This window comes from Lytechinus pictus, chromosome 1 (assembly GCF_037042905.1).
Source record: "Lytechinus pictus isolate F3 Inbred chromosome 1, Lp3.0, whole genome shotgun sequence".
Taxonomy (NCBI): domain Eukaryota; kingdom Metazoa; phylum Echinodermata; class Echinoidea; order Temnopleuroida; family Toxopneustidae; genus Lytechinus; species Lytechinus pictus.
In genome coordinates, this window is record NC_087245.1 from 24,299,474 (window position 1) to 24,323,210 (window position 23,737).

A 23,737-nucleotide genomic window follows, 5' to 3' on the forward strand; every position below is an offset into this window, starting at 1 on the left:
CCGTTATTGTCTGAAACAGGCAATAGGAGAAAACATTCTTGATTGTGCATTTGAATTCTTCAAAAACACAAGAGTAGATATAAAATTAATTAAAAAAATTAAAGTCAATTAAGTTAATTGCGACTTGTACCTGTAAACTGTGGTGTTAAAACTGACACCAGTTGGTGTTAATAGAGGACCACATCCTGAGGTGTTAAATTACACCCTCGAGATTGGACATAACACCAAAGAACGTAAAATTTCCCGGTCATATCATGGTATGAACAGGCGTAATGGTGTAATGCAGGGCCAGATAGTGTGTATCGGTCAGAATTTATCTTTTTTTAAGTTGCGAGCGAGCGAGCAAAATTTTTGACATTTTTAATACAAAAATCCGATTTTGTGATATCCAGAGAATAATATATTTCACCCTTCTCCCTTTCCATTCCTTTTTTTGTGTGGTCTGTATGCCACTGTGAACAGGATTCTTTGCGGTAGTAGCGTGGAGAGTATAAAAAAAAAGAGGGGCGCAGTATGGCGTATGTGCTAAAAAAAACTACTCAATATAAATCCCGAGCGAGCGAAGCGAGCGAGAAAAAAATCACCTTTTCATGAGAATATTACTTTGAGATAAGTTTTGACATTATATTCAGTAAAAACTTACATCCTACACTTTTCCTTTGCTTTGCTCTCCTCGTTTTTTGTTCTTGGTTGTAGAACTTTTGGAGGCCATGGCCCAACCCTACCATACTCGTATATGACAGTGCGCTTTGCGGTTGGGGTCCGGGGCGGAGCCCCCGGAACTTCTTGTCATCAAAGCCATTTAAACCTCACAGATTGCCGCTATTTTAATCAAATATCGCGGGTATATACATAATTATTATAGCTTTTACACAACACATTTAATCAACCCAGTTGCGTAATGAACCAAATATTTTGAGGGGACACAACATAGCAATGTGGGAATATTTGTTAAAAGTCGCCAGCGATTAGAGCGAGCTGGAAAAAAAGATTGCCTATTAAAATGAAATTCTAATAATATGATAGATTTTATTTATTCAGCAAAATGTACATTTCATTGTTTCCATTCATTTCATTATACGTTGTCTCCTATAATTTCTTTTATTTCATCTTGGGTGTGGAACCCCCCCCCCCCCCCACCACCACGCCTGTACGCCAGTGATTGAACGTAAAGTTTAATGTAGGAAGGGTCCCTATAGGGGGAAGTTATAGAGCCAATTAAAGGTTATAGATGAAGAGCCCCTACTGCTTGGGGTCTGGGGCAAAGCCCCGGTAGCTTATTTGCATACAATTTAGCACTGAAGCTTATTGCAGTCCATCTTTCTTCCCGCTCTTTATTTTCAATCCACGGCAGCCCGGCCGTGTTATGAATTTGTTTTTCTTGTCCCTTTTTTCGTTTTCCACTTTAGCTTTTGACTAATTCCATTCTAACTTCATTTCCCGGTATTGTTGGCCATTTTGTTATCTTTAAATTTATTTCCCATCATGCTATTGCATTACATATAGGCCTATTTCGGAATGACTTGCTCTTTCTCAAATGTTCTTCTTTCGTTCATTTTCACGCTTTCCTTCCTTTTCCATAAAAAATACTCTTTCTTCGCTTTCTTTTCACTTTTCCCTTTCCTTTTCCTCCTTTCCATTTCCCCTTTCCTTTCTTTCTTTCTCCCTCCCTTTTATCTTTTTCCCGTTTTTTATTTTCCCGGTGGAATCTGCCAGGGGGGCAGCTTGCCCCCCTGTCCCCCCCCCCCCCCCGCCTGTTACGCCACTGGGGATTTTTACAAAACACTCCGGGATGTGAAATAAGCTCCCGGGGTAGGTGGGGCAGTCGGCAGGGAGAAACAGTGTCCTCTTTGCCGTTTTGATAAGCGCGATCCCTGTTCCGTTTTGTGACAACACAGCAAAAATCCTTTTTAACATTTTATACAATGCTGTTTCATACGAACCTTACAGTAGTCGTTTAATAGCTTAAACAATGTTTGATTTATTGAGAATTAAACATTAAAATTTTAATTGTTGCTTAAGAATTTATACACTTGTTTAAACCGTTTAAACAACTACTGTGAGGTTCATACAGTAAACACAGTTCTAAAAGGCACTTTTACTGTGTACATCTACACCGCACTATTTTTGTAAAGGTGTTGTGGCTCAGTGGATTAGTCTTCAGACTTTGAACCACAAGGTTCGGGGTTCAAACCCCACCGCAGGGCTCGCGTCCTTTGCCAAAGCGTTTATCTACATTTGCCACAATTCATCCAGGTGTAGTAAATAGGTACCCAATAGGAAATAATTACTTGAATGCTCTAGCGGCCCATAAGCATGATAAGAGTCGTCGTGCCGGGGTAATAGTATGCAGCGCTTAGTAAAATTCGTATTAAGCCTATAGATGTTGCATATTATCATTATTATCATTCTGTCAAGTGTCTCAGAGATTGTGGACATTCCTCTTTACTTGGCTTTCGTTTGTCTGTTCCACCTTTGGTGCCTATTGATTATACTGATTCATTTTAGAGAATTATGATAAACTTTGTTTTCATATCGCTGACCATGACTGTGAACGAACTACACGACAAGTGGAGCTCCTCTGGCAGTCTCGCCTGCATTACGCGATTCAATGTAGCAGCAGTGCTGACTTTAAAAACGGCTGAAGAATAATTATTTGCAAAACACCATTCATAATTATGGTGATAAAACAATATATGAATTTTGACCTTGATCATGTGACTTAAGATTTGTGTTAGATGATCAGTGATACCTGATTACCCCAATGTCCACTCTTCATGAACTATATATATCCATAAACTTTCAAAGTTATGATGGCAATTCAAATAATACCCCCAATTTGGCCAAAGTTCATTGACCTTAAATGATCTTTGACCTTGGTCATGTGACCTGAAACTCGCACAGGATGTTCAGTGATACTTGATTACTCTAATATGTCGCAGTTCCATGAACCATATCCATAAACTTTCAAAGATATGATGGCAATTCAACTAATACCCTAATATGGCAAAAGTTCATTGACCTTGTTCTTAAATGACCTTTGACCTCCGTTATGTGACCTGAAACTTATGCAGGATGTTCATTGATATACTTGATTACCCTTATATCCAAATTTTATAAACTAGGTCCTTATAATGACGTTTCAAAAACTTAACCTTGGGTTAAGATTTAAATATTGAAAATGTCGCCGCTGCCGCCGTCGGAAAAGTGGTGCTTATAGTCTCGCTTTGCTATGCAAAAGTGGGTTTGTCCAAGAGTCTTTTGTGCTTATAATCATCGTTCCGTATAAACCAAGCACACACCAATCATTAAGCTCGAGATCTCACGTACAAAAAAAAATGAGCGAAAAAGTCATTTTCCCCACCACCAAGATGAGAGCCTTCCAAATAATCCCTTCTTTTCATTAGCATTATCAGCACTGGGTTTCTCGTCGTTACTTGTCGACGGCTGCTCTTCCTGTCTGTGTTTCTTCTCTTTCTTTGCCTTGGCTTTTGGCTTCACAGGCGTTACCCTTTTCCTTCTGTCTGTATGCGCCACACTAAGTTCTGAATTGATGAGGGCATCTTCAAGGAACTTCAGCAACTCAATACTTTTTTCTTCATCTTCCAAAGAATTGTTTTTCGTGTAATTTTCGAAAAAGTACACATTCTCACGTACATCTTGGGTAGCAAGTTCTGTTTTGATGTCGTCTCTTTCCGATTCGGTAAGCGATGCTGCATGGGTAATAACGATCATTGGGGGATGACCTGGAATGAGTACACACAAAAAACACTAACTTTGTATTTCTAGAAACTATAATTATTCATTAGTTACTGGTTTTATTGACTTCAGCCATGTAAATGATGACTGCTGTTTCCAAACCTTAAGGAATATAAAATTGGGAAAAGAATGAATTCTGTGTCGCTTTTTTTAATGGCAATTAAGTTGATTAAATATCGTTTGGTCGACCCACCTCCCCCCCCCCCTCGATTGCTCGTTAAACCACTCCTGATTTTAACTTAACCAATAAATTATAAAAAAAATAAAACAATATTAAGAATGTCTAATAATGATAACGAATATAAGTTCTTGTGTAATAAATACATGTACAGGCCTAATGTCTCTATACGCTACCAAATATCCTCGGCGACTGTTTCATCAGGCATCGATCCTTCCCAAATTGTGAAACTATACTAAAAATCCATTAGCCTAGGGATAGTTTATTGAGAAAATAATGAAAACAAATACATGTATCTGTAAGCAAAAATTAGATAATATTTTGTACAACCTAAGAGGTTGTTATTTGTGTCAATAACTCAATAAACTTAAGGAAGCAAAAATGTTTGCAATGGTTTCAGCACACGAATTATTCCCCACAAAGGCCGCTCAAGACATTTTCACAAAGACACTGGAGTATCGGAATAATTCTGCCAAATGATAATTTCCTAAATGTTTGTTGAAAAGGGGAATGTTATGTGTTTTAAGGGGAGCACAGTTTTATCGTGATACAAACAAATTGAGGCTTATAGTCAAGTAAACCTCATAATTACGTCAATCATTAACATCGGATTTTGTCGAAAAATCACTGAGGTTGCTCGAAACCACTACAACTACCTTTGCCACCCTTAAGTTAGATCCTTATAAGATCATATCTGTGATTCATGAATAGGATGTAATGAGATACAATCTGGGGGGTGGACTAATTTGCATTGTCGACATAATGTGTCGGCTTGTTTTGAAGAGGGTCAAAGAAGAAAATACATTTTAATGTCATATGCCTCGACGGTTTCAGGGTGTTGAGAGTAACAATACCATACATACCAGTGTGTTGCCTGAGCTCTTTGGCGAAGTCCCCAATGAATCCAAGTCCGTATTGCCGGTTGAATTGACTAGATGAAAAAAATGAAATTGAAATACTTTAGAATAATATATTTATAGTCTTGGAACCGGTTAACGGTACACCCTGTGGTAGGTCCTAGCACGACTATGTACAGTGGATAGAGCTAGAAGTGAAATAGCGAGACGAGAAAGTGGAAGATTAGAAAGTAGAGTATCTTTCGGAAATGAGGGTAGTACTTAGTTAGAATGGCTGTAAACTAAAAAATAATAGAGTCTTGAGTATAGTTGGAGAGCTGAGAGAAGTCTGGCTTGATTCGGCAGGTTGAATTGTTGAATAGAAGCAGGAGAGAGTACTTGGATAGGTTGACTGTCGACTTTTCGGGCAGTTTGTCTGTCTGTCAAAAGACGGACAGTCATGCTGTCTGAGACGTGGAGTCTTTTCTCCTGATCCTGTTCTACAACCATCCGAATGAACTCTTAAGTATGGGGAGGGGGGGGGGGGGTATGAGTAATGATATGAAGATTAAGGGACCGTGAAACAAGTGTATCATAGTGAGAACATTTGGATCGTGTAAATCTGTAATATCTTATCATTCACCGTTTTACTCATTGTTGTCGCAAGAGGCCCATATCGATTATGTCAGTATATACATTTTTTTACAATTTAACATAATTACATTTTCTCGTTCGATTCGTAAATAAAATGACATAAAAAAATCAAGTTATATTCTTTCTTGGGGGAGTGGGGCACTGTAATTACAATTTGGAGACCATGCTCCTCAACAAAATGAGTAGAAATGATTGGGTTTTTTAAAGGTTAAGTCCACCCCATAAAAATGTTGATTTGAATCAATAGAGACAAATCAATCGAGTACAACAATGACAATTTTATCAAAATCGGATGTAAATAAAGAAAATAATGACATTTAAAAATTTGCTTAATTTTTTACAAAACTATATACATGTATGCCCAACTATGCCCACTATGCACTACAAATCGGACGCATCAACAATGGTACGCTATAGGCTTCACGATCTGACATGAGAGTTGGTACATCATGTAACAAATTATTATTTGTATCCAAAAATAATTATGTAATCAACAAAATTTAAAGATCTCCGTCCTCTCGTTTGATGAGGGAGGCGCGAACAAAAGTACATCAGAAATAACTTCCTTCTCACAGTGACCAGCAAATCTCATACTACCGTGGTGGAGATAGGTGGGTGGTCTTCATAAATTTCATCTTTTGTTTTGTGATCTCTCCGAGTAATATTTTGTACCCTCATTAAAAGTCAAATCCACCTCGTAAAAATATTGATTTGAATCAATAGAGAATAATCAGATAAGCGCAACGGTGAAAATTTCATCAAAATCGGATGTAAAATAAAAAGTTATGACATTTTAAATTCGCTTATTTTTCACAAAATAGTTATATGCACAATTTAGTCACATGCGAATGAGAGAATCGATAATGTCCCTGACTCACTATTTCTTTTCGTTTTTGTTTGAATTAAACAATATTTCAATTTTTACAGATTTGACAATAAGAACCAATTTGAAAGAACCATAAATTGTTAAACAATGGTAATTCCACATGTTCAGGGAGAAATAAAAATTTGGTTTCACAGGACAATGAGGAAAAAATAAGAATATTTCATATTTTATATAATAAAATACAAAAGAAATAGTGAGTGAGTTGATGTCATCGATTCCCTCATTTGCATACCGACCGGGATATGCATATAACTGTTTTGTGAAATTAAGCGAAACTTAAAAATGTCATAACTTTCTTATTTTACATCCGATTTTGATGATTTTTTTAAGTGTTATGCTTGATGGATTTTTCTCTTTCCATTCAAATCAACTTTTTATTAGGGTGAACTTGTCCTTTAAAGGTTGAGTATGTGTGCCATCTAGTCTATCTTTTCAGGACTTCTTGCATTCCATGCAAGAGCTTTCCTAAATAGAAAGTCTTTTCTTGAGTCGCATATGACATATGAACCTAAATACACTTGTTTGAGCTTGACCCCTTTCCTTCATTGATGCATGAGCATTAGTTCCATTAAGTCATGTACTCGGTCTTTTGGGAATTCAAGTAGAGGCCAAACTTTGCAAATGCATCCTCTACTGCAAAAAGCAGTTCTTGTGCATCCTTCAAAAGAGCAGTAGTCAAAAACATGTGTGTTGGTCCCTACTAGTAGACATAGGTTTGACGTCCTTTTGTTCACACAGAATCTAGTTAATCTAGTGAATGCACAATTCAGTGATATGCAAATGAGAGAGTCAATGTCTCGATGATGTCCCTCATTAATTATTTCTTCTTTTTTTTTATTGTTTAAATTATACCGTGTTTCAATTTTACATATTTGATAATAGGGACAAACTAGACTGAACCATTAAATCTTAAAACAATAGAAATTAAATATGTTCAGGGAGGAATAAAACACAGGACAATGAGGTGAAAATCAGAATGAGTGGGTAACGACATCAGTCCCCTCGTTTGCATACCGACCAGAGTGTTTATATAATTTTCTGTGAAATTATTAAAGTAAAACGTTCAAATGTCACATCTTTCTTATTTTACACCCGATTTTTAATGAAATTTTGGACTTCTTTTTTTTATTCAGTCAAATCAACTTTTCCGTGGGGGTGGATTTGTCCATTAAGTTTAAGATTAAAATTATTTACGCGCGTACAGTTAAAACAAGTGGAGCTCATGGGGCAGTCTCCCCTGCATTACGCGATTCAAAATAGCAACAGCGCTGACTTTGAAAAAGACAATGGAATATTTATTCACTAAAGACATCATTAATATGATGATAAAATACTATGTTCACTGACCCTAAATGACATTTGACCGTGATCTTGTGGCCTGACTTATGCAAGATGGTTAGTGATTCTTGATTACCCTTATAAACAAATATAAGTCTACAAAAAAACTTTCAAAGTTATGATGGCAATTAAAATAATATCTCCAAAATGGCCAAAGTTCATTGACTTTAAATGACCTTTAATTGGCCTTGGTCATGTGACCTGAAACTCAAGCAGCATGTTCATTGCTACTTGACTACTCTTATGTCACAGTTTCATGAACTAGATCTATATACTTTCAAAGGTTTGACATTTAAAAAAACTTAACCTTGGTAAAGATTTCATTTTGATTCCCCAAAAGAATCTAAGTTCATTGACCCTAAATGGCCTTTGACTTTGGTCATGAGACCTGAAAATTAAGCAAGATATGCATTGCTACTTGATTACTCTAATGTCCAAGTTTCATAAACTAGATCCACAAACTTCCAAAGTTATGAGGACATTTCAACAAACACCCCCCAACATGGTCAAAGTTCATTGACCCTAAATGACCTTGGACCTTGGTCATGTGACCTAAAATCATGCAGAATTTTAGGAATACTTGATTACCCTTTTGTCAAAGTTTAATAAACTTTGTCCATATGCTTTTTAAAGTTTGATGACATTTCAAAAACTTAACCTTAAGATTTCGATGTTGACGCCGCCGCCGTCGCAAAAGAGGAGCCTAGTCTCGCTCTGCTAAGCAGGTCATACAAAAAAAGGGGTGGGTAAACGGGATAATAAGAAATTCACCGCATATAGCAAGCCTATATGCATAAGCCAATATTTTAATTCTTAGTCCAATTTACAACATATATCTCACATGTGTAAGATCCAGTACTAGGAGGCCTTTCAAAATTGACATAAACCTAATATGCTTAGATTCTGATGAAGGTTAAAATTGACTTACGACATTTTGTACACGAAGACACCACAATGTATTTCTTCCTGTTCACTTGCCTTGATTTCTTCTATGTCTGGTCCGCGTTCTCCACCTGCCAGTATAATTAATGCAACATTTCATATATAAATCTTGATCGGATTTAATGAACGAAAGCGTGAAAATATCCTAGCTTGGTAAGAAAAAATAATATTCAGACTTGCATGGTCACTTAGATTAAATGATACAAATATCAGTTAAAACGTGCATATGTTAAAAGCTAGTACTGCATGAAGTAATGAGGAATTTGCAAAAAATTATGGGGGAATAATAAAAAAACTGGAATCATGCAACACCAACGTAAATGAAGAAATATTTAGCTGAACTGAACTGAACAATGAAAAATGAGGATTGATCACTAGAATGTGAGATTACTGATGGCATGACATGTATAGGTTTTTTTAAAACCAATTCCCACAACATACCAACCAGTTTCTTTGAATTAACCTATAACTCATGCCCTTTAACATCTCGTTCCCACGATTTAATAAGCCCCTTTCACAATTAGTCTGCAACGATTGCGACCTTTTAGTCGCATGACAAACTGCAACAGGCATTAATCGCTTTATATACATGTATATGTCATTAGATCCCAGGAGGGATTTCACAAATGCAACAGCTGTAGTTCAACAAAAGCGATTGGAAACGCCGTTGCACGAGTAAGTCGCAATTGCTCGAATATGCTCGTAATAGCGGCCGTGCGTTCACATGCGAGTGTTGCAAGAGTGATTGCGAATGATTTTACGACCGATTGCATAGTCAACTCGAGGTAATACGATCGCTCGTACGATTGAATACAAAATGATATGAGTATTCGTGCGAGTAATGAAAGGTTAAAACGTCCTTTAAAGGCCCTTTCAAAATTGATTCCAGATCAGTTTACGACCGCCTGCAATTGATTTTTTATTGATGTTGCACGATCCATCTCTTGGTGTCTTGCGAGCACTCGGGGTCGTTGTAGACGATCGCACGAACTCGAGACGGTCGTGAATGGTCGCATCTGAATTTTGAACATGTTCAAAATCCAAACGCGATCAAAAATACGATCGATTCACTCGCATCATACCATCTGTCGCGTGATCATCGTGTGAGTGTTGTTCAACGTTGTACGACTTGATGCGAGAGGTGGCACAACTAAGCAGTCGCATTTAGTCTACTGGAGGTCGTACACACTTGCACATGTGCTAGCGACCTATAGAGACCAGTTTTGCGACTGGGTGTAATAATATAAAGGCCATAAGACTGTTGCAACACCGATCGCAACACGGCTTACAACATTGCACTACCGTGGCATTCGCATGTATGCAACCGTTCCTCTGTGCTACAAAATAGGAGTTAAGAATGATCGAGCTTTAGAACATTTACGGTCTTAATTACATGGATGTTGTCGTTCCTCTTCAAATGTACCCTCACAGGATGATGAGGTTGCTGCATCTTCGGCTACAATTACAACGCTTTAGAGAAAGGCATGGTATCAAGTTGCTCGTTACCGATTGGCTGATAGCCCATCGGAAGCCACCAGCTATGGTTGCTATATTACATTGCTCTGAAGTTAAATTTGTCTCTACAAAATCACTCCAATCGCACGAACACTCGCACCGGTTTCATTCAAACGTACGAGCAATCGCATTGTCTCACGTCGACTCTCACGACTATGCAATCAGTCGTGCGAAACCACTCGCAATCACTCTTGCAACACTCGCATGTGATCGCACGAACACTCGCACGAGCAATTACCAGCATTTTCGACTTACTCGTGCAACGGGGTTTACTGGTTGCTTTTGTTGTACGACAGCTGTTGCATTTTTGAAAGCCTCTGTGCGATCTTTTGAGATAAATAGCGATTGATGCCTCTTGCAGGCTATCGCGCGACCAAAATGTAGCAAGTGGTCGCACGTCAATTGTCAAAGGGGCTTAACACAAATTCGATATTGAAAGACACAAACAAGATGAAACTATTAGGTGGGGAGCATGATAACGATTTGATGCTCATATTTAACCCCCTATATAGAACCCCAAGGAACAGTTGTATACATGCGCATGCATTCAGGCCTCATTCCCACTTCCTTGCGATCAGTTGCGAAAGCCACGATGGCCTTTCGTAATTGATCGCGAAAATTTTTAGACCATTCAAAAATTTTCTACGATCAATACGATGGCCACGACTGGTCTGATACGATTTGATATGAACTGATACGTTCACTACGATTACTCCACGAATGATAGCAGTTTTAATCGTGGAGCGAATCGTGAAAGTGGGAACTAGGTATGTCATGTTGTGATCGGTCGTGAAGCTCAGTCTCTCATGGCCTCTATTTTATCGCGCCAAGTCGCAAGACTGGTCTCTATGTAGGTCGCTTATGTACGTGTTGCACGACTTCCAGTCCACTAATTGCGACCATTTAGTCGTGCCAACTCTCGCATCATTTCTTGCAGCTTTGAACACCACTCGCACGACATTCGGACGACTGGTCTCACGATCGCGTTTGGATTTTGGACATGTTCATATTTCAGATGTGACCAGTCACGGCCACCTCGGGTTCGTGCGATTGCCTGCAAAGACACCAAGCGGTCGATTGGGCAACATCATGAAAAACAAAGTTGCAGGTAGTTACAAACTGATCGGGATAATGTGAAAGGGGCTTACTCGTCCCATCGACTGGCATCGACTAATAAGTTGAAGGAGTGTACGAGTTGTGCTTGATTGCCACTCCCAAGAAACGAGTATTCAGACATTACAATATATGGTTGATCTTACACCTTTTGATAGACACAAATTCCAAGTGACGATGTAACGATTGCAAGGAAAGTATAACTTACGAAGCTGAGCAGTTACTTCAGTCAGGTAATCTTTCTTGAAGTCGGCCATGCCTCGGTTGTCGAAAATATGAATGCTCTCAGTGAGCATTAGGACAGTGCGTGCAATGGTTTTTCCTCCACCAGATTCCTTGTCACCAACCACCTGACTCTCCTTATATTTGCCTGTTTGATGAGAAGGGAAAAATCCCTTAATTTGGCAAGGAAATGATATGTTTCAGATCGTTGAAATCAAGTGGGTGAATCGCCAAAAATATATAGCCCATACCATTACACATTCATTTTCCTTTTGTTTCATTGAAGATCACTAGGTATATTAAATGGCGTATTTTATTCATACAATGATACTTGTGTACATAGATTAAGAAAATATGTACGCATCAATATTCTTATTAAGAAAATATTTTTTATGTATGTAGAGTGTTCAACAAGTTACACTTCAGACTGCTATGTCCATTTAGTCAAAAAAAATCATTGAAGCTTCATTCTATCATCCTAAAGATATTCAATTTCTTCTTTTACTATTTCGTAGTTCGCGGCTTATTTCTTTTCATAATAGTAGGCCTATGCCATATGATTGTAGAGCCTAACCTGTAAATGCAAATTCAAGAGAGTTTATGAAGGACGATTTTCCAGCACTCATTTCTCCAAACAGGCCGATGTGTGCAGCCTTCACAACGGATCCATCTCGCTCAAATTTGAAGTCCTTTAACCGTTCACGTACATCAGCCAATTCTTCTGTAATTCTTTCTGAAATGTGCAAAAGGGTCTTCAATGAATTAGAAATCATAATAGCGGAAAGATGTTCATCAATAAATATAATATCCCGTTTAGTTCCTGGGGGAGGGGGGGGGGCATTGACGAGTGGATACCATGCGTGATCATGGGGTTTCGAAAAGCACCCTAAACAAGTAATTTCCATGCTCTGAAAATGCATCCCTTATGAAATATTGGCGTGTAAAAGCCTACTCTTAACAAGTATTGGAAACAGTACACTTGTCAAGTATCCCTGAATTGACCCCTAAACAAGTACAACGATATCTTAATTGTCACAGACGTCGGCTTTACCTTTACTTTCATTGGGTTTATTACCACCCCCACACATCTCACTCAAAAATTGGACCCTAAACACGTAGTCTTGTGGTAAAAAGTACATCCTTTATAAAGTATGTTATATACCCTCGCAAATTGGACCGTAAACACGGTAGTTTTAGCGAAATATATACCCCTTTTCATTATTTTAGTGTTTTTGACTCCCTTATTAGGTTACGTTTATAACGTGCCCAATCATGAAAAAGGGATACTTTTAACGTGTTTTGGGGGTCACGCATGGTATCCACTCGTCAATGAAAGTCCGCCCCCGGGGGGGGGGGGGTATTCATAACTAGTCAAAATGTCATTATTGCATTGACAATGACATTTTATCAATTTAATATTGCATTTAAGCTTTGCAATTTTGTAATGATTTGAATAAGATTAGGCTTATGACATTATACGATGGAAGATTCGCCCTGTTCAAAACATGTGAAGAAACTTGAAATTTGGACAGCTACCCTGAAACGTAAGTCAGGGGCCGCGGAACCAGGGAGGGGGGCTCCGCCCCCCCCCCCCCAACTTTTTTTCCAAAACCGTTTTCAAAAACGTAAAAATGACCATATGGTTGTGGTTTTTAGCATGGTCAGCCCCCCCCCCCCCCCCCCCACTTTGAAAACCGTTCCGTGGCCCCTGCTAAGGTCCCCTAGCCTAAATATCGTACTTGAAGTATCATTTACTAGGTAATCATTATTATCCAAGATGCGTCAACACAAAATGAGATTTGAATGCAAATACTCACGTAATCTCACTTCTTCTGGATCTGGTATGGGCAAGTACACTGATCTCAGAAATGGAATGACATTCAAGACTACTTCACCTGTTTAAAAAGAAAAAAAAGTCGTTATTTTGTGTTTTGTACGGCAGATTCCCGAGTTAGTGTCTACTAAAGAAAGTCATAAGAGCTATGGGAATTTTCCTACAGTGTCTTAAGGCTTAGTCCCACTGGCCGACAGATACAAAACGTATTCATAAAGGACACAGCGGACGATCTAAGATTTGCGGGTGGCTCCATCCGTTTTCATCCGCTCCAGAAATTGACAAAATTGGCGAAAACATAACGGAAAGGACCCGGGAAAGGAACGGACGTTGGTACTATGTAGCGCGGATGTTAAACGGTTGTTCATCGGAAACCTTGCGGATGAAAGCGGATGGAAGCGGATGACAGCTTCAAGGGTTTACTTGGGGTTTTAAATACTGAGATGCATACGCTTGCATCTTTTCTATTTCCGTGCTACTAACGATGTATAGACGTTCCACGTACCTTATCTTCCTCCCTCTTTCCATTGTTCAGCTCCAGTGGATCTGAGTTACGATGATGCATTGAGGATATAGCAGACGTTTAACGGATGATAACGTACATGGAATTATATACATGTATAGGCCTACTGTTTACCTTTAGCGTATTACAGTCTATTCAAAATTTCCGTTAGTACAGAGAGAGTACAAAGTGATGAAGTTTTTTTATGTTAAAGCTTTCACCAATCATCTCAGATTTTCCAGGGTCTTTAATTCCCTGTCAGACCACTTTGCAATATTATTTTGAATTATTTTTTGATGAAAACTATGAAATCAAATACCTAGGGGCGGTAGTTTTTTCTTCCTCCTTAGAACCAGCAAAGTCACAAATAAAGCGACTATTCCAATGGCTATCAATAGCAGTATAACAAAGATAGATATCGCAACCTTGCCTCCAACTGATAGTCCACTCCTGACAGGTTCAGCGATCACTGCATCAAAGAATTTAAAAAAAAATGAAAATAATGTGATAACCATTTCAGAAATGTAAAACAGTATTGACACTTCATGCTTTTCGTCCGAGTATATGTCAACTTTCTTTCCAAATCTAGGGTTTCTCTTTTGGGCGCGATAGAGTAAACTACATACTGGGTATTTTTGTTTTAGATTCCATTCGATTGGTTTTCTCTCGTCTAGTTTTCCTTACTGTTTTTTTTAACATGGGCCTCATCCCTCGCCAGTAATTAATCAGATTGTCAACAGCATTAAGAACTCAATTTCCGTGAGGCAAGGATCCTTGCCTTAACTAGGTTTTAATTTTGGATTCGAACCGAAGAGATCGATGGTAACAGGAACACTTAACCCCTAGTCATGAGTTTTCATTTGGAAAACTAATGTGTTAACACAACATTTATTTTGTCTCTTCTATAACATCATCAAGTAACATATAAAGGTACCATGAAAATCACTGTTAAAGATCAATCAAGACTTCCTCATGAGATGAACTTTTGTATCCGGTTGTTGTTGTTTTTCCTTATATTCTTAAAAAGCAGTTCTATCCCCAAAATTTTCAATCTCCGTTTAGCTGTTGGGTGTTTCATATAGCTATTCGTTAAGTTTCTCTGCGATAACTGGTTACACGATCTAAACGATATATCAATGTTGTAACTCAGCACGTAAAAAGATATTCCAGTCGTGCGTAACTTTGCGAACATCTTCATGGAACTCCCAGCAAACAATTTATTGTCCTATACCTGTCGACATAGGTGGAACCAGGACAGTAACGGTCGTTGACCGGTCAGCGCCATTGGTGGCATTGCCCCTAACAGTACAGGTGTAATTCTGTTCTTCGTCTTCTTTAGCAGCCACACTGATGGTCACCTCCCTTTCAGATCTACCATCGGGCAATGTCCTTCGGGATGGATTTCCAAGGGGCTGCTTCACTTTACCCGATGACGTCCATTCAAGCGTAACATCGGGTCTGAAGCCACTGACAACACATTCCAGGTTAAAGGGATATGTGTTGGCCGCTTCAACGATGCACAGATGTTGGTATGGGTTATTTGTTGACTGAGGGACACAAGGTGTTACCTGAAGCATTGATGGAGATGCTGTGTAATGGAAGAGAGACAGGGTTTCGAGAACTACAAGAAATTTCATTCTCAAGATTATGTCACATTGACCAAGTACACAGAAAACGGTGAAGAAGAAACGTAACGCAATTATGTAGGAAACGGTGAAGAGGAAACGTAACGCAATTATGTAGGAATATAAAAAAAATGCGTGTCTGTATGATCGTACCCTTGGGAAGCCACTTAAAAAAATTGCTTTTCCTCTTCTCGCTCTATGGTCGTAGCCTCTCTAACATCTTATATTCTAAAATCTTTTTAAAAAATTCTGGATAGATAAAAATGTCACATCCGTTATTTTATTAGATGTTTATTTCAGAAGTGAAAACCCGGGCGCCCTTTGTAATCAGCCCCCGCCCCATTCCTCCCGAAAAAAAATCAATCGGCTGACTATGCACAGAGTACACTACTTACCGTAGATGGTGAGTTCGGAACTATTAACGTAACCATCTCCAGAATCAAGTTCTAATGTGCAAGTGTATTCTCCTTCGTCTGACACCGTTAAATTCAGGATATCGACTGAATAGTCACCATTCAAACGAAACCGTTCATCGAAGCTCACAAGTTCACCTTTGAAATACGATACTTTTGTTTCACCATTGCTGTTCGTCCAGTACAATGCGAGGACATCAGTGTAGGGGAATTCACATGGGAGACGCACCGTCTCACCAAACCATCCTATTGCATGTTTTTCAGTATATACCCTGGCCAAACAACCTAAGAAAAGAAGTGAGAGGAGAAAGGTGATACTGAATTCTAAATGAAGAGTCAATGATCAAAATGAAATGATTCATTGGCAGTGCTTTGTTTGTAAGTTGGGTCTATTTTGAAAGTATCTTGTTAGAGATGTCTAGATATCGACTTGAGTCAATGTAAGAGTAATATTGGATTGAAAACACTTCCAGGAGCCGAATTGCTTCTATCGTGGCCGAACATTTTAGCTCTGTCTGAAAGAACTTATTGGGTCTATTTTGAAAGTATCTTGTTAGACATACTCTTCATTTGAAACTTCTTATGCCAATATCACTAGATCATGAGCCAGTTCTGAAACTTGCTGATGACTTTGGTCGGGAGTTTTATGTTGGGCTACAGTAAATGCCTGGAGTTTGATGATTGCCCGACGTCTTCTACTTTATCTCCCTTTTACTTTTAGGCTGTATCAGGTGATATGTTGAAGGTAATCCAAGATAGTTCTTACTAATCAACTGGACCCTTTACGAATATCGTTTCTGTCATTTTAAATTGAACTAACCAACAATTTCTTGTCTTGATGGGAAAGTATCTCGGATCAGTTTAAGGGGGAAACCGGAAGGCTATACATGTATACAGTGCGTCCCACAAAAAACGAAACCGAGATTTATCTATAATTTATCATAACTTAATCACAAACACATAGACAAATGACCTACCATTGTAAAGCTTAGAATCTCCTCTTTCATCTGATATTACTTAGATTATTCAGGCATGAGTGAGCAAAAACAATTTGAAGAGGGGATACCAAAAGTCATTTGGCGGGCTGTATCTGGGTTTCAAAAATCAAACCACATTTTCAAAAATTTAGATATCTGCTCTTTAATTTGATACCTCAATTACAAAAAAACGGTCCAGAAATAACAAAGTTCTGGTTATTGGAAATAAGGCTTGAATTTCAATAATTTCATAAAATGGAGAGGTTTTACAGGCTAGCGTTCAAACTCACTCGACAGTCCGTTTTGTTGACGATCAGCCATGCATTAAGTCTTTTGTTAAGCATGCGATAGCTTCTGTGGGATACCGGTGAAAACACGTTTATTTAATAAAATTATTGAAATACAAGCATTGTTTCGAGGGAACATGACTTTTTTAATTCTTGACCATTTTTTGTGATTAAGGTATCAAATAAAAGAGCAGATATTGAACTTTTTAGGCAAGTGATTTTCTTTTTGAAATTCAGATAACCCCCGCCAAATGAGTTTTTGGTATCCTTTCTTCAAATTGTTTTGGCTCACTCATGCGTGAATGAGGAATAATCTAAGTAATATCAGATGAAAGAATAGATTCTAAGCTTTACATTGGTAGGTCATTTGTCTATTGTATCTGTGATTAAGTTATGATAAATCATCGCTTAATCTCAGTTTCGTTTTATTCTGGGACGCACTGTATAGTGACTACTTTTGCAAATCCTGGATACGCACTTCCTCTTTAAGCAAAAGTAAATCATAGACCATTTATTGTAACCTATATTTTCTCTTTCTTCTCAGTAGATTATCCATTTCAGAAATTCCATTTTATTCTTGGTATAGTTGGTATACAGGCTAATATTACGAATTCATATCTTGTTCATAATTTTGCAATTTGTATATAGACATAAGATGATATTGTGTATTCCGTTTCGAAACCCCACCCATTCCCAGCAGTTTTGTTCAATTCTTTTTTTGTAAAGTGGCAAGTCTAAGGTAATGTTCCTTCAGATGTCAAAAAAATCATCTGACTTAATGTAAAAAAAATTATATGATATTGTAGCCAAAGAGTCAAAGAATCCATTTCCAATAAAGCAATATGTTAAATAATGGAAATTAGCGCAAAATGGGTGCCCTAATTGGCATAATTTAAAAACAGCAACTTGCGTATTGGACAATTAAAAAAAAAACATTATTTTAATCAGTTGGATTTATTTTTCACCTAGTTCCTTTGTGGACATGACCCTGTAAGATTTGCAATGATTATTTTTTTAACTAATTCGTAAAAGAGGGAACTTTGATTTGGTTCCATGACTTTATGAATGTCTGTACCGAAGCATCGATTATTTTATTTTGAAAAGATACAAGATGAAACTCCATTCTCCAATATTTTGGGTATAGCACTTTCCCTTTTATAGGCACGCTCACCCACAATACACTAGCTTACCCAATCGCATCCCAATAAACACACTCTCTCTCTTTCACTCTCTCTTACCCTGTTTTTTTTTTCGTTATTTTCATCTCTCATATAAATGTCATTTATTCACTTTTCTTCCTTGTCTTTCTTACACCGTACAGTCGTACACTCTTCATTTTATGATAATTGACTCACTCTCTCACACACTCTCTTTCCCCCTCCGTTTCTCAATCATGACTATGTATCCAAGATTTAAAAAAAAACAAGGGAGGATGTCGAAAAGAACAATCACACGATAAATAAAATAGTAACATAGTTTAAACTGTAGCTTAATTGGTATAGGCCAATATCACAATAAGATAAATCTATAAATTACTTACTCATTCCTAGCTCATGGTAAGCAATCAGGAATGTGATCAGATAGTCAAGACACAATTTTGCTCTCATCTTCTGCTCACTTTTACGTTTTCCACCTTCAAAATTATATCTTCCAAACAACAAATATAGGTTTATCATTTGGGCGCGGCACATCAATGTGTGTCGCATGGAACCTTACGTTCAACGCGAGCTGTAGATATAGAAGACAAGGTCAAAGGGGACCGGGGAATCCCCGCTTCGAACATTCTCACACACACACATTCATTTGAAGTGGTTTGGATGGAGTGGAGTTATATAGCGTACCGCGAAAGCGAATGTCCATGCATGTGTGAATGTACATCAAAGAAGTGCACGAAAATGCATATACAAACTGGGTATTTGAAAGGTGAATCCAAGAAGAAAGAAAACGGTAAGACCAGTACTAGTATTCTTCTTTTACTGGTTTCAAGTATACTTTTAATGGGCCAGTTGATTTCTAACTGGACCATTAAAAACATTATACATGAACTGGAAACCAGTTCCTCACCGGGGCATACCAGCTCAAGAAAAGAAGTAATACCAGCTAAATTGTTTTCATTAACTGGTGTATACTGGATCCGTATGAACAGTATTTCCTCTTTTTTGGGGGGATACTGGTTTCAAATATATTTGTACTGGGCCAGTTGATTTTTAACTGGACCAGTAAAAATCAACTGGAAACCAATTCCATCAAATTGATACCAGTTCAAGAAAAGTAGTAATGCCAGCTATATTGTTTTCATCAAACTGGTGTATACTGAATCAGTATGAATACTATTTATTTTTTATCGTTTCCAGTACATTTTTACTGGGCTAGTTGATGTTTAACTGGACCAGTCAAAATCAACTGAAACCAATTCCATCAAGTCAAGAAAGATATTAATACCAGCTAACTTGAAATTGTTTTCATCAAACTGGTGTATACTGGATCAGTATGAACAGCATTTTTTAATGGTTTCCGGTGCATTTTTACTAGGCCAGTTGATTTTTAATTTGACACTGGTGTCTGCTGGACCAGTTTGGTCAGTATTTTTTTGTATTGGTTTCCAATATCTTTTACTGGGACAGTTGATTTTGAACTGGACCAATATAAATCGAGTGAAGACCAGTTCTATCAGATGTATTATTATTATTATGATTATTATAAATACTATCATTAATATTTTGATAATTATTTTCATTGTAAATATTGTTATTATTAAGAGATAAAACAAGATATATCCCCCGATAAGTAAACTGGTCTAATTCCAATTTTTGTTTGAAATAAAATCTAGTCATGGCTAGTAATTTTGATGCTGCTGATCACGTGGTTTAGGCCTACCTCATTTGCATATTTACATTTTTAAACAAAAAAAAATCAAGAATAAAATATCCATGCAATGGCACTCAATGTTAAAAAACATAAATATGTGAACTAATTTACGATGAAAATGTGTAATTTTGCAATACATATTTCAAATAAAAGCAGAAAGATTATTGACCATATCTTTCCCACAACATTTCATCGATCATGATATGAAACAAATGCGTATAATAAATTGATACAGAGCACCAATCAGACCAGTAGAAAATACCAGAAACACCAGTAAGACCAGTTGAGTTTGATAACAGTTTACAACATCAGTAAGATCACCGAGACCAGTAACAAACTCCAGTAATCAAGACCAGTTTAAAATTCCAGTTAAAAATTAACTGGAAACCGGTAATTAAACACTAGTTTAACTGAACCAGTATAATTTTAATTGGACCAGGGGCCCATTGCATAAAACTTTTAACCTGAGAAAACTCAGGTTGTTTTTACCGGAATATTTGCCCTGTGTTAAAGTCAATGGCAGAAATCAGACCAACCTTAGTTTTGAGTTTTTACCAGAGTTTTCTCAGGTAAAAGGTTTTATGCAACAGACCCCAGTATGACCAGTAAACCAATGTTCCTATATCCAGAGTATACCATTGAAACTCTACTGGTCAAACAGGTCCGGTTAAACTGGTTCTTCCTTCTGGGATGTCGTTTTTTTTTTTTTTTTTTTTTTTTTCCCTTTCTTCTCTTTCCATTTCTGTCTGCCTTTCTCTCTCTTTCTTTTTCACTTTCTATCTACTTTGTCAAGCCTTGTTTTCGTTTTATCTACATCATGCCATCTTCTGGTTTCATTTAGTTTCGTGTTGTGTTGACTTATTTCTCATATCTTTCTTGGCTCACTTTGTCTTCGGTGATGCGTTTGTAAAAAGTTATGTGATTGAACAGATATATATTTCATATCGTAAACGTAGAACGAGATATGATTGTTGTGTGTGAGGACAGTCAGGGCTTGTGTGCGCGTGTATTAATAAAAACAAAATAATGCATATAATGTCAGTACCCATCAGTAAATTGTATGCGAAGAAAATAAGAAAATTTTACTTAAAACTGACAAATTTATAAATACTTGAAAAATTAAGGCAATTTTTTGCCTTAATTTTATTGAGTAATTTCAATTTTTTTTACAGTTTAGTGTTCATTCAACCTGGCTATTTAACTAACAGTTGTTGTTTTTTGCGAATTAAATGAACATTAAAAACACTGTGTTTAAAGCAATAAATAATATAGATTTAAAAAAGGCTCTTAATTCAGATTTGTATAATTTTTTTAAATCTAAACAATGCCTGATCGGGTGATGTAATAATAACGGTGATTTTATGAAAAGAACATAACTTTCCTTTCCATTGCTGATAAAAAAATAAGACTCAAAAGCAGAGGGCATTGGGAATTTTCAAGACGTTCTTCTGTATATATTTTCGCTTCATTTAACAAGTTAGATATACATTATTTGATCCAGGATAGGACCAATAGAAATGGACCTAACGTTGTTTTCAGATACGTATATGTTTTGAAATTAATTCTTGCCACTTCAAGGGTGCCGGCATCTAAATGATTATAGGCATTGTTGTAAATTTGCTAAATGACATACATGTAAATGCTCTTGATGTGCAAAAGTGGACTATTGCACCCCGCCGTAGGCCACTGCGGGATCTATGCAGTAGGGGATGGGGCGAAGCCCCCCCCCCCCCCAATACCAAAATGGCAAAATATCGACCTTCTCACGGAAAATCACTATAAAAATTGAGGAGAGTGGAGTGCAAGGGGGGGTGTTTTGGAAATTGTCGAGGAGAAAGACAGCGACACATCCAACCTCCATGGTCGATAATTGTTTTGTTTTGTTTTTGTCAACGATATCCAACGTTTTGTGACAAAGTAACACCAATCCCCTTCCCCCTCTCAAGACCCACAGATTGCAATGTTATTCGCTATATAACAAGCGAAAGGGGGAATGGATGGACCCCAATGGACACATTGGATTAATAGCTCAACAAAGTTACCACCAAGTTACACTGGCTTGCATGGACGGGAACCCCCCCCCCCCCCCTGTCCCCCCTACCCAAAATGGTTGTGGGCACAAGATAAAAATGTCCCCCTACTATTTTTGGTCCTTTATGATGGAAAGAAATACATCATTTAAAATCAAAATAAAACATGTATTTTGGGTGAGATGACCTTACTTTTTGAGTGATAACCCCCCCCCCCCTTTTTTTTTTTTTGCTTGTCAAATTTTCCTGCCCCTGGTCCCCCTACCTTTGGGGAGAGATTTCCGCCCTTGCTGGCTTGTAAAAATGATTCTACACACCTGTGTAACATTATGACAGAACATTGACAAACAAAGTTAAACGTTAGAACAGTCAAATCACTTACCTCTTGAAAAGGCACATACTAACAGTAATGAGCTGAAATAGTTTAACCAAGATGCTTTGCTAATTTCTGCCATATCAAGTGCTATATTTTGATGAAATTAACTAACGTATCAATCAATCGATCAATCAATATAACGTTAGTATTTTCCTGCTCCATAGAATGTGTGTTGAAAATCTATTTGAGTTAAATGACGTGTAGTATTGGCCCGGAGTATCGGATATGATTTGCGCACACAATATCATTATCCGTTATGTGCTGATCGAAGGTCAAAGGCAACCTGGGATTTCCCGCTCTTCATCATGAAGCACATATCACAATAGCGAGGGGAATTTACGTGATTAACCCAACCATTCGTGTCGCCTTACTTTGTAATTTTGATGTTGAAAAGTTCAACAAGAAATCTTGTATTCAGGCAATCAATAAAGGGTATTCAGTGAGATGGGTAGTTCGATCACAAAATTTAGAATAAATGTGACTTTATATATAAAGAGAACATTTGTTCTTTCTCTTCCATCGTCCATGCTGCGTTCAATAACATGACTCATACGTATTCTATGCTGCAAGAGACCATTGGGATTCCCAATGTGATGTTTTTCTATCTAAACTTTCACTTCATCTTACAAATAAGGAATCTATATATGAAGAGCTCACTTGCAAAAAGGGTTAGGTCCATTTTTCATCAAATTTGATTTTTATGTCTCAATGTATGGATCTTAAGTAGCTCTATAAGATGATACCAAAGAAAAGTTGAAATTCCTGTTAAAAAGTGAACTAAAATGGCAAAGAAAAGTCACTTTTTTCCAAAAGGGGTTAGGTCCATTTCAGTTTAGTTGCAAAAGGGGTTAGGTCCACACGGTGTGAGTGAAAGTGAAAGGCAATGTGGGATTTCCCGCTCTTCATATGAAGCAAATGACATTCGGGGAGGCGCGATAGCTCAGTCGGTAGAGCGGGGGTTTCGGATTCCGGTGACCCGGGTTCGATTCCCAAGTGGCGAGCTAGTGCCCTTTGATAAGGCATTTATCCTCATTATCAGGTCCCTCGGAGAGGACCTTAAGCCGTTGGTCCCCTGGTTGCTTGCTCACAGGCATTCGTGCTTTCTTAGCAGTCAGGTAAAAAAACCTTGGTTTAAAATAATAGCGAGGGGAACCTATATGGTACTATAAAAAGCCCCCCCACACACACAAACATCCGTCCACACCCTCACACACACTCAACCACACACTCACCCTCCCATATGATCGTGCACGCACACACACCATCCCCCTCTCCCTTTCTTTCTCTCTCTCTCTCTCTCTCCCCCTCTATTATATATCATGTGAAATCCAGGAAGTCGTGAAATATTATCTTATATTTATCCCACAATAAGATTCTAAATA

General features: G+C 37.7%; 1 protein-coding gene across 3 annotated transcripts; it reads right to left on the reverse strand.

Moving 5' to 3' along the window:
* Positions 1–368: 368 nt before the first annotated feature.
* LOC129272677 (uncharacterized) lies at positions 369–22,629 on the reverse strand. Of its 3 annotated transcripts, XR_010293436.1 has the most exons (11): positions 22,362–22,562; positions 15,800–16,102; positions 15,011–15,367; positions 14,099–14,248; positions 13,261–13,338; positions 12,018–12,176; positions 11,430–11,591; positions 8,580–8,664; positions 4,801–4,868; positions 3,237–3,746; positions 2,409–2,548 (listed from the first exon to the last, which is right to left on the reverse strand). XR_010293436.1 is itself a non-coding variant. In XM_054909820.2 (10 exons), the coding sequence occupies exons 1-10, from the start codon at positions 22,432–22,434 to the stop codon at positions 3,352–3,354; spliced, it is 1,830 nt and encodes a 609-aa protein (XP_054765795.2). In that variant the 5' UTR covers positions 22,435–22,629; the 3' UTR covers positions 369–3,351. The 3 variants fall into 3 exon arrangements, 2 of the variants coding, with proteins under 2 accessions (XP_054765795.2, XP_054765861.2); XM_054909820.2 differs by having other exon boundaries at positions 369–3,746; positions 22,362–22,629; XM_054909886.2 differs by lacking the exon at positions 22,362–22,562 and adding an exon at positions 18,622–18,826 and having other exon boundaries at positions 369–3,746.
* Positions 22,630–23,737: the final 1,108 nt, after the last annotated feature.